General features: G+C 40.7%; 1 protein-coding gene across 7 annotated transcripts in view; it reads right to left on the minus strand.

Moving 5' to 3' along the window:
• Positions 1-1,447: 1,447 nt before the first annotated feature.
• The window catches only part of ENOX2 (ecto-NOX disulfide-thiol exchanger 2), a 298,921-nt gene continuing 277,202 nt past the window's right edge, over positions 1,448-23,166 (minus strand). For 6 of the 7 annotated variants that reach the window (XM_079910129.1, XM_079910128.1, XM_079910124.1 and 3 more), the window contains 2 exons: positions 20,730-20,815; positions 16,060-17,607 (listed from right to left, as the gene is read on the minus strand). In XM_079910129.1, the coding sequence (XP_079766255.1) occupies positions 17,476-17,607; positions 20,730-20,815 (218 nt within the window). In that variant the 3' untranslated portion in view covers positions 16,060-17,475. Of the gene's footprint in view, positions 1,512-16,059; positions 17,608-20,729; positions 20,816-23,166 lie in introns of those variants that run through there. The other variant, XM_079910126.1, reaches the window with a different exon arrangement.

The following is a 23,166-nucleotide window of genomic DNA, read 5'->3' on the forward strand; positions in this document are numbered from 1 at the left end:
TTCATCAGGTCCAGACTCTTCTGTCTGGCTCTCAAGGCCCCACCTCTTCTATGTAACTTTCTTCCTAATAGGCTGGTGTTCTTGCCTTTCCATGGACAACCTGTATTAATCCTGCCACTTGACTTTTTGTTCCTGCAGTTCTCGTCTTTCCTCACATTCTACGTCTTCTACAAAGACTTCATTGAGGTCTCTACCTTAATCACTTCTTTATATTGTGAATTTCTATCACAACAAGCTCCACTCAGCCTGTGTATTTTCTTATATTGTTGCTATTATTGAATGTGTATGTCTTGTCTCCCCAGCTGGAATAGTGACTATATTCTTCTGTCCCCACAATGCTAAGCACATAAATGCTTCCTTGGCTTATTTTACCATTTTTTCACAGATTAGAGTGTCAATTTAAAATTAAAGATACTTTTTACTTTTAGAATTGCCTTTTCATTTCATCTGTTGCCTTTGTTCTCCTGGAAAGAGGAAGGGCTTCTATGGAAAGACTGTTATGGCAACTCCACCCAAATTTTTGATTCTCTCCACAGGTTGGAAGCAAATGGGAAGCCAATATTCTCTAATTCCAGGCCAGAAGTGAACCAGAAGGTAAGAGACAGGTGGTTGGAGAGTGAATATTCTCTCTCTAAGACATCAAGAAAAGGCAAGAGGGCTTCCCTGGGGGCGCAGTGGTTGAGAGTCCGCCTGCCGATGCAGGGGATGCGGGGTGCGTGCCCCGGTCTGGGAAGATCCCACATGCCGCGGAGCGGCTGGGCCCCTGAGCCATGGCCGCTGAGCCTGCGCGTCCGGAGCCTGTGTTCCGCAGCGGGAGAGGCCACAGCGGTGAGAGGCCCACGTACCGCAAGAAAAAAAAAAAAGAAAGAAAAGGCAAGAAGCAGGCCCCCTAATCTAATCCTTGGTTACCCTAAGACAAAGACCACTCTCTTCAGAGGATTTTCTCCTGGATGCAGTGGCTGCTGTTTCCTAGCTTTAACAAAGTGAAACTTAATTGGGAAAACTCTTTTTAAAATTATTATTATTAAAGTGCACATAGAAAATAAAGGAGGGAAAAAGTATGCAAGGGAACGCACTACTGCTTCCCTTTTTCTATCCCCACTGTCAACGAAAGAGGCTCTCAGTGCACCCGCAGCTCCCAGTGGAGCTATTAAGGATAGCACACTCCAGGGAACCCGAACCTGCACTTCCCTGTGGAGCTGGTGAGAGAGTGGTATTTAGTTCCACACACTTGGCCCCGTACACATGCACACACAATCAGTCTCCTTAACCCTGTTTTTCTCTGTCCTTGTTCATAAAAATTCCTGTCTGATGTCATCAGTGATTTAATTTGCTGTGTCCATCTCACAGGACTGACCCTTGGGTTCCAACATTGCTGGTGAGGTATTTTAGTTGTTTACTGGCATAACAGGTATGCCCGAGGGACCACGAATCACCTGTGATTTTCAGCAGTCATTATACCAAACTTTCAATGGCATTAAATTCATTTTTTACATATGTGGAGTCTCACCCTGTGAAGACAAAAAAAAAGGCTGTAAATACAATGCTTTCAAATGAAAATAGTATTTAGTATTTGACTGTCATCCACTTTGTTTTGCTCCGTGGATTACTTCAGCTAGAATTTCTGGTGCTGTAGAAAACCAGTTGAGAAAATAACCATCCTTTATGAGCAATTTTAGGTTTTCTAACCCTTATTGCAATCTTCTGCTTTAATTTGTTTTCCATTAGTACATGCTCAAGTGTAGTGAAAAGAAAAGCACTGGGCTGGGAGAGGGAGAATGAGAATGTTCCAGCTCTGCCAGTCTCTCATTTTATGACCATGGTCAAGTCCTCTTCCCTCTCTGGGCCTCAGTTTCCTCATTTGTCAAAAGAGGGACTTGGGCTGGATAGTCTTAAAAGGCTCCTCCACCTTTCATATATTGTAATTCCAATCAAATATGCTGTTTTCACGGATTTTTAAAACACAAAACCAAATTTGTAACACGGGCATTAGCAGATTTTTTAAAAAATCTTTCTTTTTTCTCAATAATAAGCCTCAGAGGTGGGATTTCAAAATTAGAATTTCCTACAGGCTGCAGCCATAATGATAGAACCATCACAGGTCTACTATTAGAGTTAATATTCTTATCCGTAGACATCTAGAGAAGCAAATAATGTTTGAAGATCTTTTTGCTGTTTCTTTGTGGGTTCTTTATCCAGAGGTGTTTATATGAGTGTATCTTTATATAATGAGTGGTAAGAAAAGTGGGAATGTAATGAGCAAAGGAAAATAAAGCCCCCTCCTTTTATCTTTGCCCCAACCTGTCTCTGTGATTGTTTCTCAGCGAAACCACTGGTGTTTTGCAGCTTGGGGAGATCAGCTATGTACCGGCACTCATTCACTGCTAATAGGGGCTGCTAATAGTGTTCCCATCTCCTGTCAAGGCTGTCACAGTTGATTTTTTTTTTACATTTCTGTGAGTTCCATCAAGTTTAACAGCTGAAAATCAAGCTCATTAAGAAGCTCTCCAAGTATTTCAGCATGGGCTAATTTTCCAAGGCTAGGCTTGGGCACAGAATTTAGTGAAGGGAATCTAGATATGGATCAAATAAGAACCAGGGACTTTATTCACAGAACTTTGGGAGGAAAGAGGGAATTGAATGGTAAATGGAATGCCCCAAATGATGGTCTGTGTGTTTGGCAAAATTGCCCAATGACCTTAAGTATTCTGCTAAAGTCCATGCAACTACTTAATATACTGGCATATGCATAAAAGCAGCTCAGGAATGGTGAGAGATTTTAATTCATTCACTCATTTATTTATTCTTTCATTTGTGCAGGTAAGACTCTAGGCTCTGCCATTCTTCATGCAGATAGGGCAAAGACTTTGGCAAGACAACCCTTAAAATGGTTTCCTCCTCCATTGCTGTCTGCTCCTTCGCAGCCTCCTTTGTAATTTCCTACTCACCTTCCCAGTTTGTTAATATTGGGGTGCCCTAAGGCTTAGTTTTTGAATTTCTTCTCTATCAATGCCCGCTCTCTTTGTGATTTCATCCAGTATTATATCTTTAAATATGATCTATATGCCAACAACTCCAAACTGATATTTCTAGCACAGACCTCTCCTCTGAACTCCAGATTTATATATCTACCTACTTAACATTTTCACTTGGATATGTAGTAGATGTCGCAAACTTAATAGGTCAAAAATGGAATTTCCCCTCAAATCTGCTCATCCCATGGTCTTCCCCATCTCAAGAGATGGCTCTCCATCCTACCAGTTGCTCAGGCTGAAAACCTTGAGTCACCCTTGACTCCTCTCTTTGTCTGACACCTCACAACGAATCCATCAGGAACTCCTGATGGTTCCAACTTCAATATCTACATATCTCCTGTACTTGACCACTCTTGGACTCCAATGCTATCACCCTGAAGCTGTCATCATCCCTCTTTTGGATTACTGCAATAGCTTGCTCACTGGTGTTCCTGTTTCCCCCACCTCCGTCACCCCCGCAGTGCATTCTCGGTGAAGATTTCAGAACGATTCTTTTAACGGGTAGGCTAGATCACGCTCTCCTCCACTCAAAACTCCCCAATGCTCCTCATCTCACCAAAGGCTGTCAGGGTCTATAAGGTCCAACATGATCTGCCCCCTCTCCTCCAGTTAACTCTCTGACCTCATCTCTTAGTAATGTCCCCCTCACTCACTCTGCCTTTATGTTCCTCAAACACACCAGGTAACTTCTTGTCTCAGAGCTTTTGTATTAGCTGTTCCCTCTGGAGGAATGCCCCTCCCCTATCAGCATGGTGTATTCTCTCATCTTTAGGAGTATTCCCTGCTTTAGTTTTATATAACATATATCATCATCCAACATTATTTATATTATATATAATATTATATATATGTTTGTATATTTTATATATATATATATATATATATATATATATATATATATATATATATATATAAAATATACATTTGTTGACTGCTGTATTTCTAGTTGCCAGAACTGTGGTAGGCACGTACGTGATCAATTTGATGAGTGAGTGAATGAATGAATAAATGAAGGCATTATTCAAGCCTGAGTGACCAATGTCTGTGAGCCAGGCCTCAATGAGACAATAAAGGAAAGGTCATTTTGACTTGTAGTAATGTAGGATCAGGGGCCAACCCAACTTAGAGGCTGTATGTTTTTCAGTATCTGCTTAGATCAAATAATGGAATTGTAAAAATAATGCTTTTGCTAGTGAACTTATAATAAATATAAAACTATATACAACTTGAAATAATGGAGAAACTTGAAGTGTAAGCACTTAGCATCAATCCAGTCGAGTTGCTTTATACTAGGAAGGTTTGCAGTGATAGCTTACTGTGATGGCTAATTTTATTTATGTGTCCATTTTACTGGGCCACAGAGTGCCCAGATATTTGGCTAAACATTATTTCTGGGTGTGTCTGTGAGAGTGTTTCTGGATGAGATTAACGTTTGAATTAGCAGACTGAGTAAAGCAGATTGCCCTCCCTAATGTGGGTGGGCCCCATCTAATCAGTTAAACATCTGAGTAGACCAAAAAGGCTGGCCCTCCTGCAAGTAAGAGACAATTCCTCCTGCCTGACTGCCTTTGAACTGGGACATTGGATGGATTTTTATTGTCTTTGGACTCAAATGGAAACATTAGCTCTTTCTGGGTGTCAGGCCTGCTTGTTTTCAGACTGGAACTACACCATTGGCTCTCCTGGATCTCAGCCCTTCAGACTCAGACTAGAAGTTTCACCATTAGTTCTCCTGATTCTCAGACCTTTGGACTCAGACTGGAACTACACCACTGGCTCTCCTGGGTCTCCAGCTTGCTGACTGCAGATTGTGGGACTTCTCAGCCTCTTCTTTTTATGAGGCCTGGCTCATCCTGTGGCTCAAGTTCAGTCGTTTCTGAGGCCCAGGGGGATTCCTGGCCTTTGATTCTCTGAGAGAGTGATGATGATAGCTCACGTGTACATCATGCTCCAAGCACTATAAGTAATTTATTTAAGCCTTATAACAACCCTATGAGAAAGATAATGTTATCATCCCCATTTTACAGATGAGGAAATTGAGGCATGGGAAGACTGAATAGCTTGCCCAAGGTTGAAAAGTCAGGACTTGTACCTTTGCAGTCAGCTTCTCTTAACATTATAAAGTAAATCCTTATAGCATTTCTCTAAATCTCCCTTGCTGAGACCAGTTCAAGTGCCCTACAGTCATCCCTAGGCAAGAGAAAGAGTCCTGATGGACAAGATTACCTTTTCTACCAACTTTAAAAGTTTAATGCTCTCTGGCTCTCACCCTTGCTGCCTCCCTTCTTTTCACTTGTCCTTTTCTTCTTTTATTTTTTCTTTCCTTCTCTCTAGTTCACTTCCTACCTTTTTGAAATTCATTTATTGACCATTTCCCCTATCTTCTTGATTATTTTCAACAGGAGGCAATAATATTGTCACTTTTCTATCTTAAAAAAATCCTCTCTTGACTCGATTTTCCTTTTAGCTTCAGACCCATCTTCTCATTCTTTCCTAAACCCCCTCCAGTCAGGCTTTTGCTCCCATGCCCACTGAAACTACAGTGCCCTTCACATTGCTAAGTCCAGTGGTCAGTTCTCACATTGCTTGACTTGACTTCAGCATTTGAAACATTCACTCTTTCTTCATTCATATACTTTCTTCACTTGGCTTCTAGGATGCTACACTCTCTTGGTTTTCAATGTTCCTTTTCAGTATCACTTGCTGATTTTTTTTATATCCCTGACCCTTTAACTTTAGAGTTCTCTTGGGCTCAGTCCTTGGACCTCAGTCATTCCCTTAGTGATCTCATTTAATTTCAAGACTTTAAATGCCATCTAAAAGCTGATGATTTCAATTGTATATCCTCATCTTGGATTTCTTCTGACCTTCAGATTCCTTTGTCCAACTGCCTGCCTGAGATTTCTACCTTAAAGAGATATAGGCATCTCAAAGTTAACACATCCAAATCTGATCTTCCTTCCCAAATCTACTCCTCGACAATCTCCCCCATCTCAGTAAATTCCAGTTGCTCAGGCCAAGAAGCTTCATTCCTTATTCCACTCTTTCCCTTATATCATATATTCAGTTATTTTGCATCTTCAGGTTATACCTGGAATCTTTCCATTTCACATTAGTTCCAATTCTACCACTGTGTTTCAAAACTACCTTTATTTGTTTCTCACCTGGATAACTGCAATAGCCTCCAACTGGTCTCCCTATTTCCTCCCTTACCACTTATACTCTACTTTTCACTTAGCATCCAGAATAAGCCTTTGAAAATACAAGTTACTGTTGCATAATCAATGCCTAGATAGGTTGTCAGAATGTAGTAGATTCTCCATAAATATTTACTGAGTGAATGAATGAAGGAAGGAAGGAATCAAATATGGTCCTTGCAGGGAGGATGATAGGTACATGATCATACTACAGGGTAGACAGTGGTTAAGTCTTACTTTGGAGGTACAGATAAAGGGTTCTTGGGAGCTCAAAGAAGGGAGAGGTCATTCAGATATGGGAAGTGAGTCAGGGGAATCCAGGAGGGCTTAATGGAGGAAGTAGCATTTGAGCTGGGACTTGAAGAATGGGTAGTATTTGGACTTGGGATGTAGAGGGAAGCACAGGGAGTTCAGTTAGGCTTAAGTAGGGTATGTGAAGGGTGGCAGAAGTGAGAAATAAGATTAGAAATGAAGTCTTTGGCCAAAACATGAAGGTCCCTGAATGCCAGGTTAAAGATATTGCCTTTAGGTGTGATATGAAATGGAGTGGATATGAAGGTTACAGAATTGGGTGAAAAAATTTGAGTCATAAATCAGTGATTTTCTCTGATTTAACTTTCAGGTCTTTACTCAATTGTCTCTTATTTTAAGTTGTTTACAGACTTAATGATATGGTTCCTAACCTACTCCAGGTAAGAATCAAACAGGAAAAAGAAGGAGAAGATATTTAATCTGAAAACAGATACACCTCCAGGGAGAGAAGGGCTAGATGACTGCTAGAAGGAAGAAGATGGAAACCCTAAACTGTAGGCTTAGAACCTCTGTTACTGTACAATCTAATAACTTTTTCTTGCTTCCACATTTAAATATTCTTTTAATAACTTTTTTCTGATTACAGAAGTAATGCATATTCAATATAAGACACTTGGACAACAGAACAACACAGAAAAAAAATCCCTCTGTGTCTATATACCATCTGGAGACAAGCACCGCAAACAATTTGGTGTCACCCTTTTCTTTGCACGTATCCACAAACGTATATACATATATATTTACATATTTTAAACAAAACTTACATCATGCTGTGCAGATATGAAATAGACTGCTTTTCTCACTTAACAATAAACGTATCATGAATATTTCTGAAATTGACATCAGTTTTAATGGCTATATGGTATTCTCTTAGCCCTAATTTTGCTCATCTGGATTGTTTCTAATTATTTGTCATTAAATATCCTTCTTACATTCATCTTAGCACTTTTCTCTGCCATTTTTAAGGGATATATTTCTAGAAGTGAAATTGTTAGAATAACATATGACTACACTTTTAAAGTCTTCTCCCTTCTGAAAGGTTTTACTGTTCACACTCCCACCAGCAGAGAGGGTGTGCCTATTTCCTTATGCTCAGGATAACATAATTTTTTTTAATGAGAACTTCTATTTAATTAAGAGCTTCACATCTAAGTCCTCAACTCTTATCTTTCCTACATTGTATTTATAGACATACCAGTTGAAATATAGTTGCATTTGGATTACTTAATTCTAAATATCAGTTAAGATATTTTACCTAATTATTACCACAACACACAACTCAAACTGGCTCCCTTAAGGGGTCAAGCATCTCATTTTGCCTGGAAAGTCTAAGTCTAGGCCTTGTGTCTCATCAAAATTAATAGTGGCAATGCTGCCACTCTTAAAACTTTCAGTTTTGAGTGATATATCTTATGGCCTCCATTAAAATTTTATTATTTTTATAGTTTTAAAGGTTACTTTCCATTTACAGTTATTGCAAAATATTGGCTGTATTCTCCGTCTTGTACAATACATTTTTGAGCCTATCTTACACCCAATAGTTTGTACCTCTCACTCCCTCACCCCTATATTGCCCCTCCCCCCACTCCCCACCGGTAACCACTAGTTTATTCTCTGTATCTGTGAGTCTCCTTCTTTTTTGGTATATTCACTAGTTCGTTGTATTTTTTAGATTCCACATATAAGTGACATCATACAGTATTTGTCTTTCTCTGTCTGACTTACTTCACTTAGCATAATGCCCTCCAAGCCCATCGATGTTGCTGCAAATGGCAAAATTTCATTCCTTTTTATGGCTGCGTAGTATTTCAGTGTGTGTGTGTGTGTGTGTGTGTGTGTGTGTGTGTGTGTGTATCACAACTCCTTTACCCATCCACCTGTTGATGGACACTTAGGTTGTTTCCATGTCTTGGCTATTGTAAATAGTGCTGCTATGAACATTGGGGGATAGTATAAACTTTTGTATTCATTTTCATTTTCACTTAGCTTTTTCCTTTTGGGGGAGATTTTAAGGAACTTTCAGGACCAGGGGACTCAGCCAATCCTGTCTGCTTTGCAGTCCCTGGTTGAGGCATTGGCATAGTCCCTTTTCTCCTGAGCAGAACGGTACACTGAGGACAGCTTTGCTTGACTCCATCAAATGCTGATGCCCTAGGGACAATGAGAAGCATGAGGCAGCTGCCTGCATCCAACTGAAATTGGCTGAGTCTCAGCCCTGTGGTGAGTAGAGCACACCCTCAGTGCAGTGCTGCTCTGGCCAGGGAAGGAAGCTTATTAAGGCTAAGAAGGGCAAGAACCTATGAGATTGGCTCTTAGAAGCTGACATGTGTATTAGTCACTCAGCAGGGACCAGATGGGTAGGTAAGAGATGGGAGGGGGACTTGGAAGGCATTTGTATCTGTTGGGATCTATAGCCTGTAAATTCAGGGTAACATCTATCAGGAATCAATGTGTATCTTGATGCGTGTAAGCCTGTCCTGATGTTTCAGAGAGAAATGAAGAACCAGAGGGGCCGCTCAATCTCCGAAGTGTGCACTTCTGGACCAATAGCCTTTACGTGAGTGAGATATACCTGCTTCCCTGTGAACGTGAGCTGGGATGCTTCTATTCCAGCCCTCTGTCACTACGAGTGACTGGGGTGAGAACAGCCTGCTTTGGGGGTCAGACAGACTCAACAAGCCTCCTTTACTCCACTGCAGAGGACAGACTCAAGGTTGCACACTAGCTGAAGCAGCTGCTGCTAGAGGCTCTGACTCTGATGCTGGATGCAGCAGAGCAGAGTTATGCTAAGGTAACCATAGAGAGTCATTCCAGACTGGCCTTGGGGCTTGGTGTCTGCAGTAGGTATGATTTTATTTTGTCTCTGTGCCCTTCCAAGTGAAGGAGGAAGGAGTCATGGGCCAACTGGGGGAAGAAGGGGTGAATACAGTTGCTAGAGGGTTCACATGGGAGATGGTGGCAATGAAGTGTCTCTACCTGTGGCTTCTTCCACCTTTGTCCCTCAGGACTCTCGCTGCCACAGGCCCTGCACTGTCTCTGGCTCGCCAAGTTGATAACAGTGCAGATTCACTTTCTGAACATTGGCCAGAACACAATGCTCATCAACCTGGGCTGCCACAGTCTGATGGACCCTATCATGGCCCTACTTGGTTCTATTAGGTGAGCAAGCAAGAAAAATGTAGCCAGCAATGCCAGCATCCTCTCTCTTGCTGTCCCACTCATGGGACCCAGAGGCTGAGTGACTTGCCTAAGGTCTCAGGGCCAGTGACAGAACCGGGGAGTCCAATTCTCGTGACTTAGCTGTCTGATAAACCAAATGTCCATTTCATGGTAGTATTTCTCACTAGCATATTTGGGCAGAGGTTGGAGAATAGTGAGACAATACTGTGTCCTTTTCCACGGGCTGTTAGGTCAGCAGGCACCTTTAGCCCTCCAGACCATTGAGATTCAGAGTAATGTCCCTGCTAGTGGTCCCACGAGCAGCTCTTAGCCCCAGCATTTCTAGAATGGTGAGCCTGGGTTAGCATAGCTAGTTATGGCTGCTGGAGGCTGGTTTTAGCCATTTAATGAGCAAGGATGTTTATCAGGGAATCAGCCCTTTCATTGTTCCATGTGTAGTTGAGTTAGTGGAAGAATATTCTTTCTCAGTAGTTTTCTCATAACTAACATTTTTAGTTAATAGTCATTGAGTCATTTGATATGGAGTCATCACAGCAAGGTCAGGACAGATCAAGAACCCTCTGTTTAACAGTATGGGAATGGATGTAAAACATCTTAGAAATGTTTTCATTTAAATTGATTTTTTAAAAAGGTTGGTACTGGAAGGGGCATGTTTCAGTTATCTGGTAAACTCATTTAAATACCTCAACGTCTTCTATTGCTGAATAAACAAAGCATGATTGCTTGTAATACCGGTGTTGCTAAGTGCTGCACACGCTTCTGTGTGTGTATATGTGTGTGTGTCTGTGTATGTGTGTGTGAGTGAGTGAAAGAGAGCAGGAAAGAGAGAGGCAGAGGGAGAGGGAGCGGGAGAGGGGAGGGTGAAGGAGCTTATTATGTGAAAAACACTGAATTCAACATTCCAGGTTTTTCTCTCTTGGACTATATGGTTCTGGTCCACTGGGTAGAACATATTTCGTTCATGTATTAAAACCCACTAATCTTGATTCTTAGAGCTCCTCCTTCAAACTCCTCAAGGACAGGTACACTCTCATATTCATCCTTGCATCCCCTATTGCTGGTAGAATGTTTTGGACAGAATAAGCACTTGAGCAACGTTTGAATTGAAATGTTGAATTTCATGTCTTGAGGTCCAGCCACATGGAAACAAACTGTTTTACTGGTGTGGGTACAAAACTTTTTTTAAAAAATGGGAATAAGATAATGTCTTATATTTTGTTTCTATTTTTTAACGTGTTTAGAATTTGTTGTCTTTTTATGATTCCAACCACACACTGGACTTCTCTCCAACAACTCCCAGATCCCTTTCCTTTGCCAGAACTGATGGTTTGGAGACTAACATCTTGTGAATAGCATTTGTCTCATTTTCTCCTAAATGCAGTACTTTGTGTTTGCTCACATTGAAGCTCATCTGTCACTTCTTCACCCAGAAATACAGACTTGTGGGACTCTCCTGCCAGTTTTGTATTGACTTAGAATTTCACCATTTCAAAATGTACAAAAAAATCAGTATCTCTATCATTTGTAAAATTTATTGCTACTATGTGATGGGCACTGTTCTAATTTATAAACATTAATATATTTAATGAAACTAATCCTGGTGCCACTTTGGGTGCTCTCACTTTATATTTCATCAACCTCCTCTATCAGGAGTTTCTTTTCTTAACCTAGAGACTGTGGGAAGAACTTAGGAAGTGTGTGAATTTGGATGGAAAAAATACGTTTAGATTTTCACTAACCTCTAACTGAAGTTTAGAGTTTTCTTCCATTATAAATGTAGGTGAACAAAGTACAGAAGTATTAGCAGGACCTGTGACTTTTTCACAAGTATCACAGATATTATCGTATCACAAGTTATTGCAGATTTTTTGAAATATTTATGTTTATCTACTTCAGAATTATAGTAGTTATTAGACCTGTCATTGCACGTTGCTATTTAATGTGTTATAGGAGCACATATGCTACTATGTCACACATGTGTTTTGATAACGGTATTATTTCAATACAGTTGGTTTCCTTTGTATTTTATTTCATGTATTTAAAAATGTTATTCTGATAGAGAGTTCACAGGCTTCACCAGATTTCCCAAGGGGTACATGGCACCAAAAATTAAGAACCCCTCCTTTATACTCTCTCAGCCATACAAGGCAGAGGCTCTGAAGGGTGGTGGAAATTGGGAGGACTCAGAGGAGTCCTGCATTCTCACTCCAGCTCCACCATCCACGTAGCTGTGTGACCTGGGGTATGGCTTTTCTCTTTCTGAGACTTGTTTTCCTTCATGGCAATAATGGGGAGGGAACCATCTGCCCCTGCAGGGTGTTGTGAAGATCAGATGACATAATGTCTGTGTACAGAGTTGGTTTGAAAACACTTTGAAGCACAATATGAGGTATTTGTTGAGGAGTAAGGTTGCAGAGGTCTGATGCCCCAGAGATCTATCAATTTTAGGGTAATCTAATATTCAAACAGACTTGGAGTGAGCACAGTTAGGTAAAGAACACTCTTTCTTATGTCCTGCATCCATTTTCTACCCAAGATCTGAGATCCTCTCCATAAGGTTATACAGCCTTGAATGCTTGTACTTGTGTGTGATCAATTCCTTTTCCTTCCTTCTGTTGCCCTAAGCAATTGCTTCAGTATGCCTTTGAGATCTTCCACCCAGATAGAAAATTTAGGCAAGCTGAGATCTTCAAAGCTTCCTGCCAAACTGGAAGAATGGAATGGTGTTATGGATCTTGGGATATGGGAAAGAAGATTAAGGCCCCTCTGGCCGTCTTGTTTATGACATGTGGTCTGTCCTGTGATAGGAGGGGTAAAATTGGAAGGTTACTGGAGACTGTATCGTAAGACAGCAGAAGGAAGTTTCTTCCCTATGTCAGGCTTGGGCCAGGCATTACTTACCTCTGATGGAGCATCGTTCAGTAAAACCTCCTGAATTTTTCTGAACCAGCCAGTCTCATTCTTCTTTTGAGTTACCTGTGGCCCTATGGGATTCCCAATACTGGAAAGGTAGCTCTGGTGTCATTAAAGCATTGTTAATATGATTATTAGTTGAATAATTATTATAGCTCCTTATTGAGTATGTATTTTGCCAAGCATAGTTAGTACCGGGCACTTTGCACTGAGCAAAGCCTCTTAAATGACCCTTTGAGGGAAGTACACTTAGATTTCCACTTTATAGATGAAAAAACAAAGGCTCAGAGAGGTTAAGTGACAGTGTTAGAAAGTGGCCTTGGGGACCACGGTATGATAGAGAATAAATTGAAGCCAGGCAGATTGGGCTCAAATCCTAGACTTTGTCACATACTAGATGTTTAACCTTTCTGAGCCTGTTTTCTCTTCTTACCATATTTCACACTTCCTGACATTTGTGAAGCCTTCCTTGATGTCCCTCCTGCAGAACCTTGTACATGACTGTGTCATTTAGCAGGCATCCCCACCAGAGTGTCCACTCTTGAAGGAAGAGGTCATACTTTGTTCCCTTTTGAATTTCTAGGACCAAGGCTTGTACATACCAGGTTCTCTATAATGGCATGTGAATGTATTGAATACAACGTAGGGTTTATAATAATTCTTAGCAATTGGGTTGATATGGAGGTTAAATAAGATACTGGGCCATTAGAAAGTTTTGAGTTTTCAGTTGGGCAGACCAAGATTCAAATCTTATCTCTGCCTTTTAGGAACTTCTCAACTCAGAGTCTCAGCTGAAACAAGGAAGTGCTATCTACGTTTGTTTCACAGTTGTAGTAAACGATGAAGAATTTAAGCTCAGTGTGTTAAAGCCTACCCTTCTAGCTCCCTGAGGGCAAGGGCCAGCCCTGCTCCTTTTTTTCTTTTTTACATCTTTATTGGAGTATAATTGCTTTACATTGTTGTGTTAGTTGCTGCTGCATAACAAAGTGAATCAGATATACATACACATATATCCCCCTATCCCCTCCCTCTTGCATCTCCCTCCCACCCTCCCTATCCCATCCCTCTAGGTGGTCACAAAGCACCGAACTGATCTCCCTGTGCTATGTGGCTGCTTCCCACCAGCTAGCTATTTTACGTTTGGTAGTGTATATATGTCCATGCCACTGTCTCACTTCGTCCCAGCTTACCCTTCCCCCTCCCCATGTCCTCAAGTCCATTCTCTACGTCTGCGTCTTTATTCCTGTCCTGCCCCTAGGTTCTTGTACACCACAGTGTCTGGCAGAGTGCCTGGGACTGAGTTAATGTTCCGAATATGTTTAAACAGCTGAATTTCCTTTCTTGAGGCCTAGCAACATGATGTAGCCCCACAATTCTAGGTGTGAACACAAAAACATTTTTCTTAAAATGAAAGCAAGGTCACGACTCTTAATTACTTTTGACTGAACCATAATCATAAAATCATAACTCTTTATTGTGAATGCACTCTGGGCGAGGCACTGGCTGAGCAACTTTCAGGTACTATCTTATTGAATCTTGACCACCACTCTCTGGGGAAGGTACTATTTCTCCTTAATTTAAAAAATGGAAGCTCCCATTGTGTCCACAGGTGGTAAATGACTTTAGGCAGCATGAGAGCATAACAGTTGCTCAGTAGATGGTAGCAGTTGTGGTGAAAAGTGAATCCAGGTCTTTTTGATAGACTGTCCAAGACAGCTAAGAATCCGAAGGGCTCACCCAGTCCTACCAGGTGAGTCAAAAGGTCTTGCACATCTATGCTGTCTTTTCAAGTAACATAGTTTATTCTGCATTATATGAAAAGCATACATTTTGGGGCACAATTAAATATGAAACACTGTATAACTTGAACACAGATATGCGTCCAAGATTTGCTCTGAAAACTAACTTTTCCATTTGCATTGAAGACATTTAACAAGCAGCTTGGTAATATTAAAAAATCAGAACTGGTGATGTCACAGGACTAGGAAGGGAGATGAAATAATCATTTGTAAAATAAAAGAATGCTTCTATTCATTATTATCTGGAAAAATCTAACTACTGTATCTCCTAAAAATAACAAAACAGTAAAATTTCAAAATTCAGGAGGAACAACAGAACAATAAATAGCATTTGTAAGGAAAAAATAGCTTCTTTAATAGATTTCTATGGTGAATGAAAAGGATTGTGAGAGATGGTATGTGCTGCAATTTGATTATGTAATATAATGCAAACATACTCTATTTTTTTAACACTGCTGTAGCATTCTCCTTTACTCTTTTTTAAAATAGATCTTTATTGGAGTATAATTGCTTCACAATACTGTGTTAGTTTCTGTTGTACACCAAAGTGGATCAGCCATATGCATACATATGTCCCCATACTCTATTTTTATACATTTTGAACAACTCTGGACTAGTGCATTAGGACTTTCCGAAGAAACAGAACCAATGGGATGCATATATACATACATACATATATATGTATATATATGTATGTGTATACACATATGTATATATGTGTGTGTGTATAAATATATATATATATATATATATATATGTATTTATTTATTTATTTTAAGGAATTGGCTGATGTGATTTCGGGTGCTGGAAAGTTTGACATTTTGCAGGGCTGGCTGGCAGTCTGGAAATTCTGGCAGGCGTTAATGCTGCAGTTTTGAGTCCAAAGCAATCTGGAGGCACAGTTCTTTTCTCCTTGGAGGACTTCAGTCTTTTACAACTGATTGGATGAGGCCCACCCACATTATGGAGGGTAAGATATGTTACTCAAAGTCTACTGGTTTAAATGTTAATCACATCTCAAAAATACCTTCACAGCAACATCTAGACTGGTATTCAACCAAGCAACAGGGCACTACAGTGTAGCCAACTTGACACACAAAATTCACCATTACAACTAGTATATTCAAGCAGGCTGGGAGAAGTACACCTGGACTAAGTTGGCAGGAATAATAGGAAGAGAGCATTTGTACTACAAGTAGATCAAGTGAAGGAGAGCAAGGGGCCTGGGTGTGGCAGTTGCTTTAAATGCATTTTATTTAACTTATTTAAATAAGATAATTGTTAAGTGGCAAATTTCCCCTATTTCATAGGTGTTATTAAAACAAGGTATTGCACGACCCCTGAGACTGATGAATCAAAGCCTTCTGTAGCATTGATGACAGCGATGCTTCATTGAGGAAGCTACTGTAAGAATAACCCTCGCTTCCTGCTGGTGCCACAGCTGGTTGCTTAGGGGGAAGCCAGCTTTCAGCAAGAATGGGCTGCTGTGGAATCCTGTTTTCTAGCTGTCAAAGCAGAAGATTTAGCATCTTCTTCCAATATTCTGGTAACTCAAAGGAAGAAATTGAGATGATTTACTAAAGGATTACTTAGAGAGCAAGCAATTCAAAACAGGACACCAAACTGAGGTATAAAAAAGGAATATTTATCTTTTAAAAATACAACTTTGAACACTACTGACATGTGATTTACAAAGTATTTTTGTGAAATACTCTTCACTGACTTTGCTTAGTACATTCTCTTATTTTCAATCAAGACTCAAGGGAGGGCATGCTTATGTTATTACAAGCACCACCAACACCACAGAAGAAAAGACCATCTCTGCCTCAGGATATTAGTCCCCAGTTCTCATCCTTTCCATTTCTTTTCCATCAGCCAGGACTTCCTGACTGGTCCACGCACACTCTGCCATTGTAATCTGCTGGTGGGCACTGCAGAACTACAGGAGTCCCAGTTCTCAGGACTCTAGGTGGAGCCGACCTATTTGTGCAAAGCTTCACACACCCTAGCCTACTATTTATTCATTACCAGGAATTTTCTATTAATACTCACATCAACTCTTTGCAGACATTCAGCATGAAGTAAACATAGTATTTACAGCAGTACATGGTTTGCAATTCAACACACTGACAGCAGAAGAAAAGGGACCACCAGACTTTGTAAGAAGACCAGAGGGGAAGCATATCAAAATAAATCCCTTCTGCTAATGTGTGTGTGTGTGTGTGTGTGTGTGTGTTTGTGAGCACACACGTGTGTTTTAATTCATAGAAAACTAAACATGCCCTCCTTTAAAAGCAGGCTATTTACAAGGTGACTCTGAATACCACATACACATGCCAGTCATACTGGACACTTGCTTTCTGTGAATACATCTAGTTTTTTAAAAATTCTGAAATAAACCTTTTATCTGATACATTAGAGAAAATAACTTTGAAACATCTGTCAACTTTTCGTTCACAGTAATTTTGTAAAAAGCCACAAACCATGCTTTGTCTTTTAAAAGGTGAACCTGGTCAAGCACCTTCTAGCAGACACTGATATGTTATTCACTTACTGGCCTACTGGGAATTGGAAAGACAATGTCAGTTATGGAGTCCCTAGTGCTCCTTTCATTCCTCTCACCAGTAGCAACATTAATGTGAAGAGAAGTTCTGAAACACAAATCACATATAAATCATCAAAACATTTCAGTTAACAGTGTTTAAAAAATACTAAAGTCTACAACAGTAGTACAGACACTGAAAACACCCCAAATACTCTGTAGCCTCAGGCCTTTTTAAATACTACTAATAAAAAGAGACAACCAATTGACAGAAAAGGAGGAAGTTACAGCACTTGAGGTTTGAGTCAATTTCTTTACAGGGCCTGTAGCTTGAGGTGCTGCTCTAGGATCCTTATTTTAAGTCAAAAGATATTCCAGGAATGAATTGACAAATTTAAAGCAATTTCCACTTGAAAACCATTGAAAATACAAATCACTTTCTAAGCTTGTCCAACACACATTTATTTTCAGGATCCCAGGTTGTCAGGCAAAGGGATTCAGGTCAGTTTCAAGCCCTCAAAGCCACAGAATTTCCATCTCTTCTCCAGACTGGCTCCAACTCCAGTCATTTCCTGCTTGAAGGTATGCTGGAGTCTGCTCATGAGACATTCTACATCACTGGTACAGATCTGTGGGACAGAGAGGACATCTCCATTCAGAACCAGTCCCACCTTCCTAATCTGGCTTCCCCAATGTTGCTTTAGAATGCTGATGCGCACGTGTGTGTGCTAGGCGTGGGGTCGACCTTCCCCTCCCTGTGTGTGTGTATGTGTCGGTTGAGTGGATTACAGATGGAAGCCTTCTGCTTGGACTGCCTGAGTCCACTGAAATTTCTTTTTGTTTCTGTATTTCATAACTGCTTTATTTAGGCATAATTTACATACAATAAATTCACTTATTTTACATGTACACGTTGATGAATTTTAGTAAAGTTATACAATAGTGCAACTGTCACCACGATTCAGTTTTAGAACATTCCATCACCCCCCCACAAAGGTTCCTTTGTGCCCCTTTGCAGTCAATCTTTACTCCCAAACCCTGACTCAGATCGTTTTCACTGTGATTTTGCAGTTTTTGGAAATTTCATATATGTGTAATTGTACAATATATAGTCTTTTGTGACTAGTTTCTTTCACTTAGCATGATGTTTTTGAGATTGATCGCCACCAAGCTTTCTCTGGGAAAGAGCTGGTGTCGGTCATGCGGAGAGGCTTGGGTCTGCAGCCAGCTGAATGATGGCTTATCAGTGCTGGTGATGTTACGTTCAGGCCCACTGAAGCTACAAAGCCTTTGGGGAAGAGAGGGAGGCAGAAATGGCTGCCACCAGAGCAGAAGTCTTCACACCCGTCTTAGTTCACAAAGGAAAAGTGACAGGAATAGAGAATGCTCTGTGTTCCTAATTCTCTGCTCCCTCTCCCCACTCCTCTCTCTCTCTCTCTCTCTCTCTCTCTCTGTCACACACACACACACACACACACACACACACACCAATATAAAAACAAAAACTAATCTGTTGACCCTTAGGGTTTGCTTCATCTTTATGTTAGTAGCATAGTAGCAACTTTCCTAACTGTGAACCTGGATACTAGGGCTTGGCTGAAGAGCACTATGGGATCCTTAAAGAAATCCCAAGTTGCTGTCACAGTAAATATTTATAAAGGTGGTAGAAGGGACCCCCAAATTCTTATAGTACCATTGCAGGCTTTCTTTGGGAGGCCCTGGTACTACCCTGGCAGGAAGCTGCTCAGGAGGAACTGGCACTAGACTAGGAGTGAGGTCATGCCTTCTCCCCAGTGCTAGTAGTGGACTGTATCCAGTTGGGTGAATGAAGCACACTGCACAGTATCAGTAGAGTTGAATCCCCATTTCAAAAAACATAAATCTATAATGCTTATAGATATATACATACAATATAGGTGCAGCAGATGTATAAAAAAGGGTCTGAAATAAGATATGCCAAACTGTTAACAATGGTTATCCTTGAGAGATGGGACTGTGGGGAACTCTCCCTTTGCCTTTACTGTAGTTCTATATTGCTTACATTTTAAAGAGAACATGTTTGCATTATTTTTGCAATTAAAAAAACCGGATCGTTTTTACTGACACAGAGTTCAGTTTCAAACCACCTCAACAGACCACTTGGTCCTGGTGCTCACATTGAATCCCTCCCTTCACTGCCAATGGGCTGGCCGCTTAATTGCAGAATAGCATCACTTCCCAGAGATAAATGCCATGCAAGTGCTAGCTAAAACTAAAACAAATGCCGTGAGGAGGATGTATCACCACAGCTGGATTACCAAATGGGCCAGTGCCTCTGTTAAGAGGATATATGCTTATGTACCACAATGTTCATTGCAGCTCTATTCACAATACCCAGGACATGGAAGCAACCTAAGTGTCCACTGACAGATGAATAGATAAAGAAGATGTGGCACATATATACAATGGAGTATTACTCAGCCATAAAAAGAAACAAAATTGAGTTATTTGTAGTGAGGTGGATGGACCTCGAGTTTGTCATACACGGTGAAGTAAGTCAGAAAGAGAAAAACAAATACCGTACGCTAACACATATATATGGAATCTAAGAAAAAAAAAAAGGTCATGAAGAACCTAGGGGCAGGACAGGAATAAAGACACAGACATAGAAAATGGACCTGAGGACATGGGGAGGGGGAAGGGTAAGCTGGGACGAAGTGAGAGAGAGGCATGGACATATATACACTACCAAACGTAAGGTAGATAGCTAGTGGGAAGCAGCCACATAGCACAGGGAGATCAGCTTGGTGCTTTGTGACCACCTAGAGGGGTGGGATAGGGAGGGTGGGAGGGAGGGAGACGCAAGAGGGAAGAGATATGGGAACATATGTATATGTATAACTGATTCACTTTGTTATAAAGCAGAAACTAACACACCATTGTAAAGCAATTATACTCCAATAAAGATGTTAAAAGAAAAAGAGGATATATGCTTAAATGGCTTAACATTTTGGACATCTAACTGTCAGAAGTCTGCATTCCAATGGCACTTCTCAAAAGGCCCAGATCCTATGAAATAGTGAGTACAATCCATGAGCAGCTTTAACTGAATGCTGCTTCTGAAAAAATTGTATCATGAGTTTATTTATTCTGAGGGGTCAAGAGTCCCCTCCTGCCTATATGAGGCATGCATCCTTGACTTTCCAGGGAACTGGCACTTACCCTTGCTCTTGATGCTTTGTGAGCTCCCCCACAGGATAGCATTCAGGGAAGGAACCGGCCCATGAGATCAGCTGTGAGCAAATATGCAGTCTGTATTACAGACTTATTGTTCCAACTCTTTTTGTCCCTGCCTTGATTATGTCATTGTAGATAATGGCAGTGCTAATGGCTAAAGGCCCAGGGCAAAAGTTTGACTGGTGAGAAATATTTGTTAATTAGCATATGATATGTAAAGTAAAAGGAGGAAAATTCTTCTAAGATATATCTTGGAAGTAGGGTGGCCAATTCATTCAGGTTTGCCCGGGACTTCCCCGGTGTCAGCGTTAGAAGTCCCAAGTCCCAGGAAACCCTTCAGTCCCAGGCAAACAGGGACAGACGGTCACCCTATTAGCAAGAGAGAAACTTTACGCTGAATCACAGTGAGAGAATAGGTGAGGGAAATTTCCTTACAGTGATTGCTAATGACTTATTTGTGCTTGAGGAGAGTGAGGCCACCTGTTCACAAAGAACCCTACATCGCCTTGCATGGCCATCTCAGGCCCCCACATACCTTATTATCAAGACGGTGCAAGTAGGAGCAGATATATTCAATGCTTGCTCCAAATGGGTGGACATGAAGGAATGTGGAGATAATCCCTATAGAGACAATAGCATGGAGGTTACACTTGAGCATTGTATTCGTTGAGATGCCACATGATAGCGTCTAGCAAGAGTCAACTCATATGTACATCATATGTATTGGGCACTATTCTAAGTTTATATATATTTTACACATTTAATCTTTACAACGACCCTGTGAGGTAGGTATTACCTACCATCCCCATTTCACAGATGAGAAGACACTGAGCCACAGAAAGTTTAAGCAACTTGCCCAAGGTCACACAGCTGGTAAGTGGCAGGTATTTGAATCCAGACAGTTGCTCTCAACCACTATGTGTATTGCCTCTCACTGCACTATACTGCATGCAGAAAATCTGGCATTTGAGGAGTCACTTCCATCATTCATGATGGCTAAACGCCATTTGAGTTCTACGTTTTACAATGAATTTAGACTTTTACAATGACTTTAGATTGTGCTGGGTTTTTGCAGTTCCTCTGAACCATCTTTAAATTGGATTTTAGCCTCTTATGCATTTAATAATGTCTTGCTGTTGTGGCAAAAGTACAAATCATGTACTTTGCCTGATTAACCTTGTGCCTCTCACAAGAGAATCTGCTGATTGTATTTGGATTTTATTCCGTGAGTAGGTCTGTAAAGAAAAGCCAAACATTTCCTTCATTCAAGTGGTGACTAGCATTCTGTTTGTCCTCAGAGCCCTGAATCTCTTCAAGTAACAGAATTCTTATAGCAATTTACAGCCTCCAGGGATGTGCATGATTTCTAACTCTGGAGTGATTGGCAGCTACACATACTGCCTTGATTATTCTGGCCACCAGGTTAATTGTGCTAATACTACTTCTTTCTCTGGCAACAGGCAGCATATAAATTGTTCAAAAGTCTACTATTTTTTCTTTATTTTTTTTTGAATTCCTCTCCTTTCATAAGATCTTAGGTATATCAAACAGACCCAGAACTTAGTTTGCTGAAAACTGCTAGGAAATAAAAGCTAAATTTGATTTGGTTTATAAACTATAACTTGTCTATATCCCTTTAAGCACCTGACAAAGAATATCACAAGTTTAAATTGTAGCTTAAAGTTCAAATAAGTTCTCTGTAAAAGTCCTCCAATATTAGATGGCAAGCGGGTGGGTTGGAGGATCCAGGAGGAACTGATGGTAGGGTTCAAAACTCTATTCAAAATGGATACTATTACTTATAACACTACTTTACTCTTTTTTTTTTTTTTTTTTTTTTTGCGGTACATGGGCCTTTCACTGCTGTGGCCTCTCCCGTTGCGGAGCACAGGCTCCGGATGCGCAGGCTCAGCGGCCATGGCTCACGGGCCCAGCCGCTCCGCGGCATGTGGGATCTTCCCAGACTGGGACACGAACCCGCGTCCCCTGCATTGGCAGGCGGACTCTCAACCACTGCGCCACCAGGGAAGCCCTACTTTACTCTTAATGACTTGGTAAATTGAATTTCTAAACACTGACTCAAGCTGAGAAACTTAAATTCTGAAGAAGACAGTCCATATTCAAAGGAATTCTAGATACTATGGTCAAGAAATCCTGTCAAATGCCAAGAAGTAACTCCATAGATTTCAAAATACGAAGCAGTTTTTGTGGGTTCACACCCAAATCACCAATTTAAAAAATAGATTTTCCTTTCTGTGAGTTCAAGACTACTTTCTTTAAAAAGCAAAACACTAAACACTTAAGAATCTTTGTTTCTAGAACTATCCATTTACAGAGGTTTCCTCCTACCCATAGCTCTTCTCTGACAGGTCTCCCTGTTGCCATGCCAATTTGTTAAAGAACTTTGAGTTCGAAAACGGAAATAAGTTGTCACTCTTCTTGAAGACTCACTGGCAGATCCCCCTGTGCATCTTTATTAACATATCAAAGTGTTAAATCTGAGTACAATATCCATTACTGAAGGAGGCGGATGTATCTTTAAAATATGCAGAAGCTAATTAGTGTGGAGAACTTTTGAGATTGGGGTGAGGCTACAGTGTGGCTCAGCTTCCTAGAAGGCAGCTGGGATTATCTGCTGAGGCCCAAGATTAGCCCCTTTTAAATGACTGAATATTTTAGTCATTTTAAAGGGGCTCAATCTGCCACTGTTCTCCAAATAGAATATAAAGTCAACAAGCATTTGTGAATAGTGCTGTAAGTGCAAAATGTGTCTCATTTATTGAGGGCTTACTATGGGCTGGGCACTGTGTTTAGTGATTTAGATGAATTGTCGTATTTAATACTTGCAGCTACTTTTAGACAGGTAATATTATTATGCCCATTTTGCAGACGGAAGAACTGAAGCTCAGGATGGAAATGGTGGGGTCAAGACAGAAAGCCAGTTCTGTCTGATTCATTAACCACTTATGCTA

Source organism: Stenella coeruleoalba (genome assembly GCF_951394435.1).
Source record: "Stenella coeruleoalba genome assembly, chromosome: X".
NCBI classification, from domain to species: Eukaryota; Metazoa; Chordata; class Mammalia; order Artiodactyla; family Delphinidae; genus Stenella; species Stenella coeruleoalba.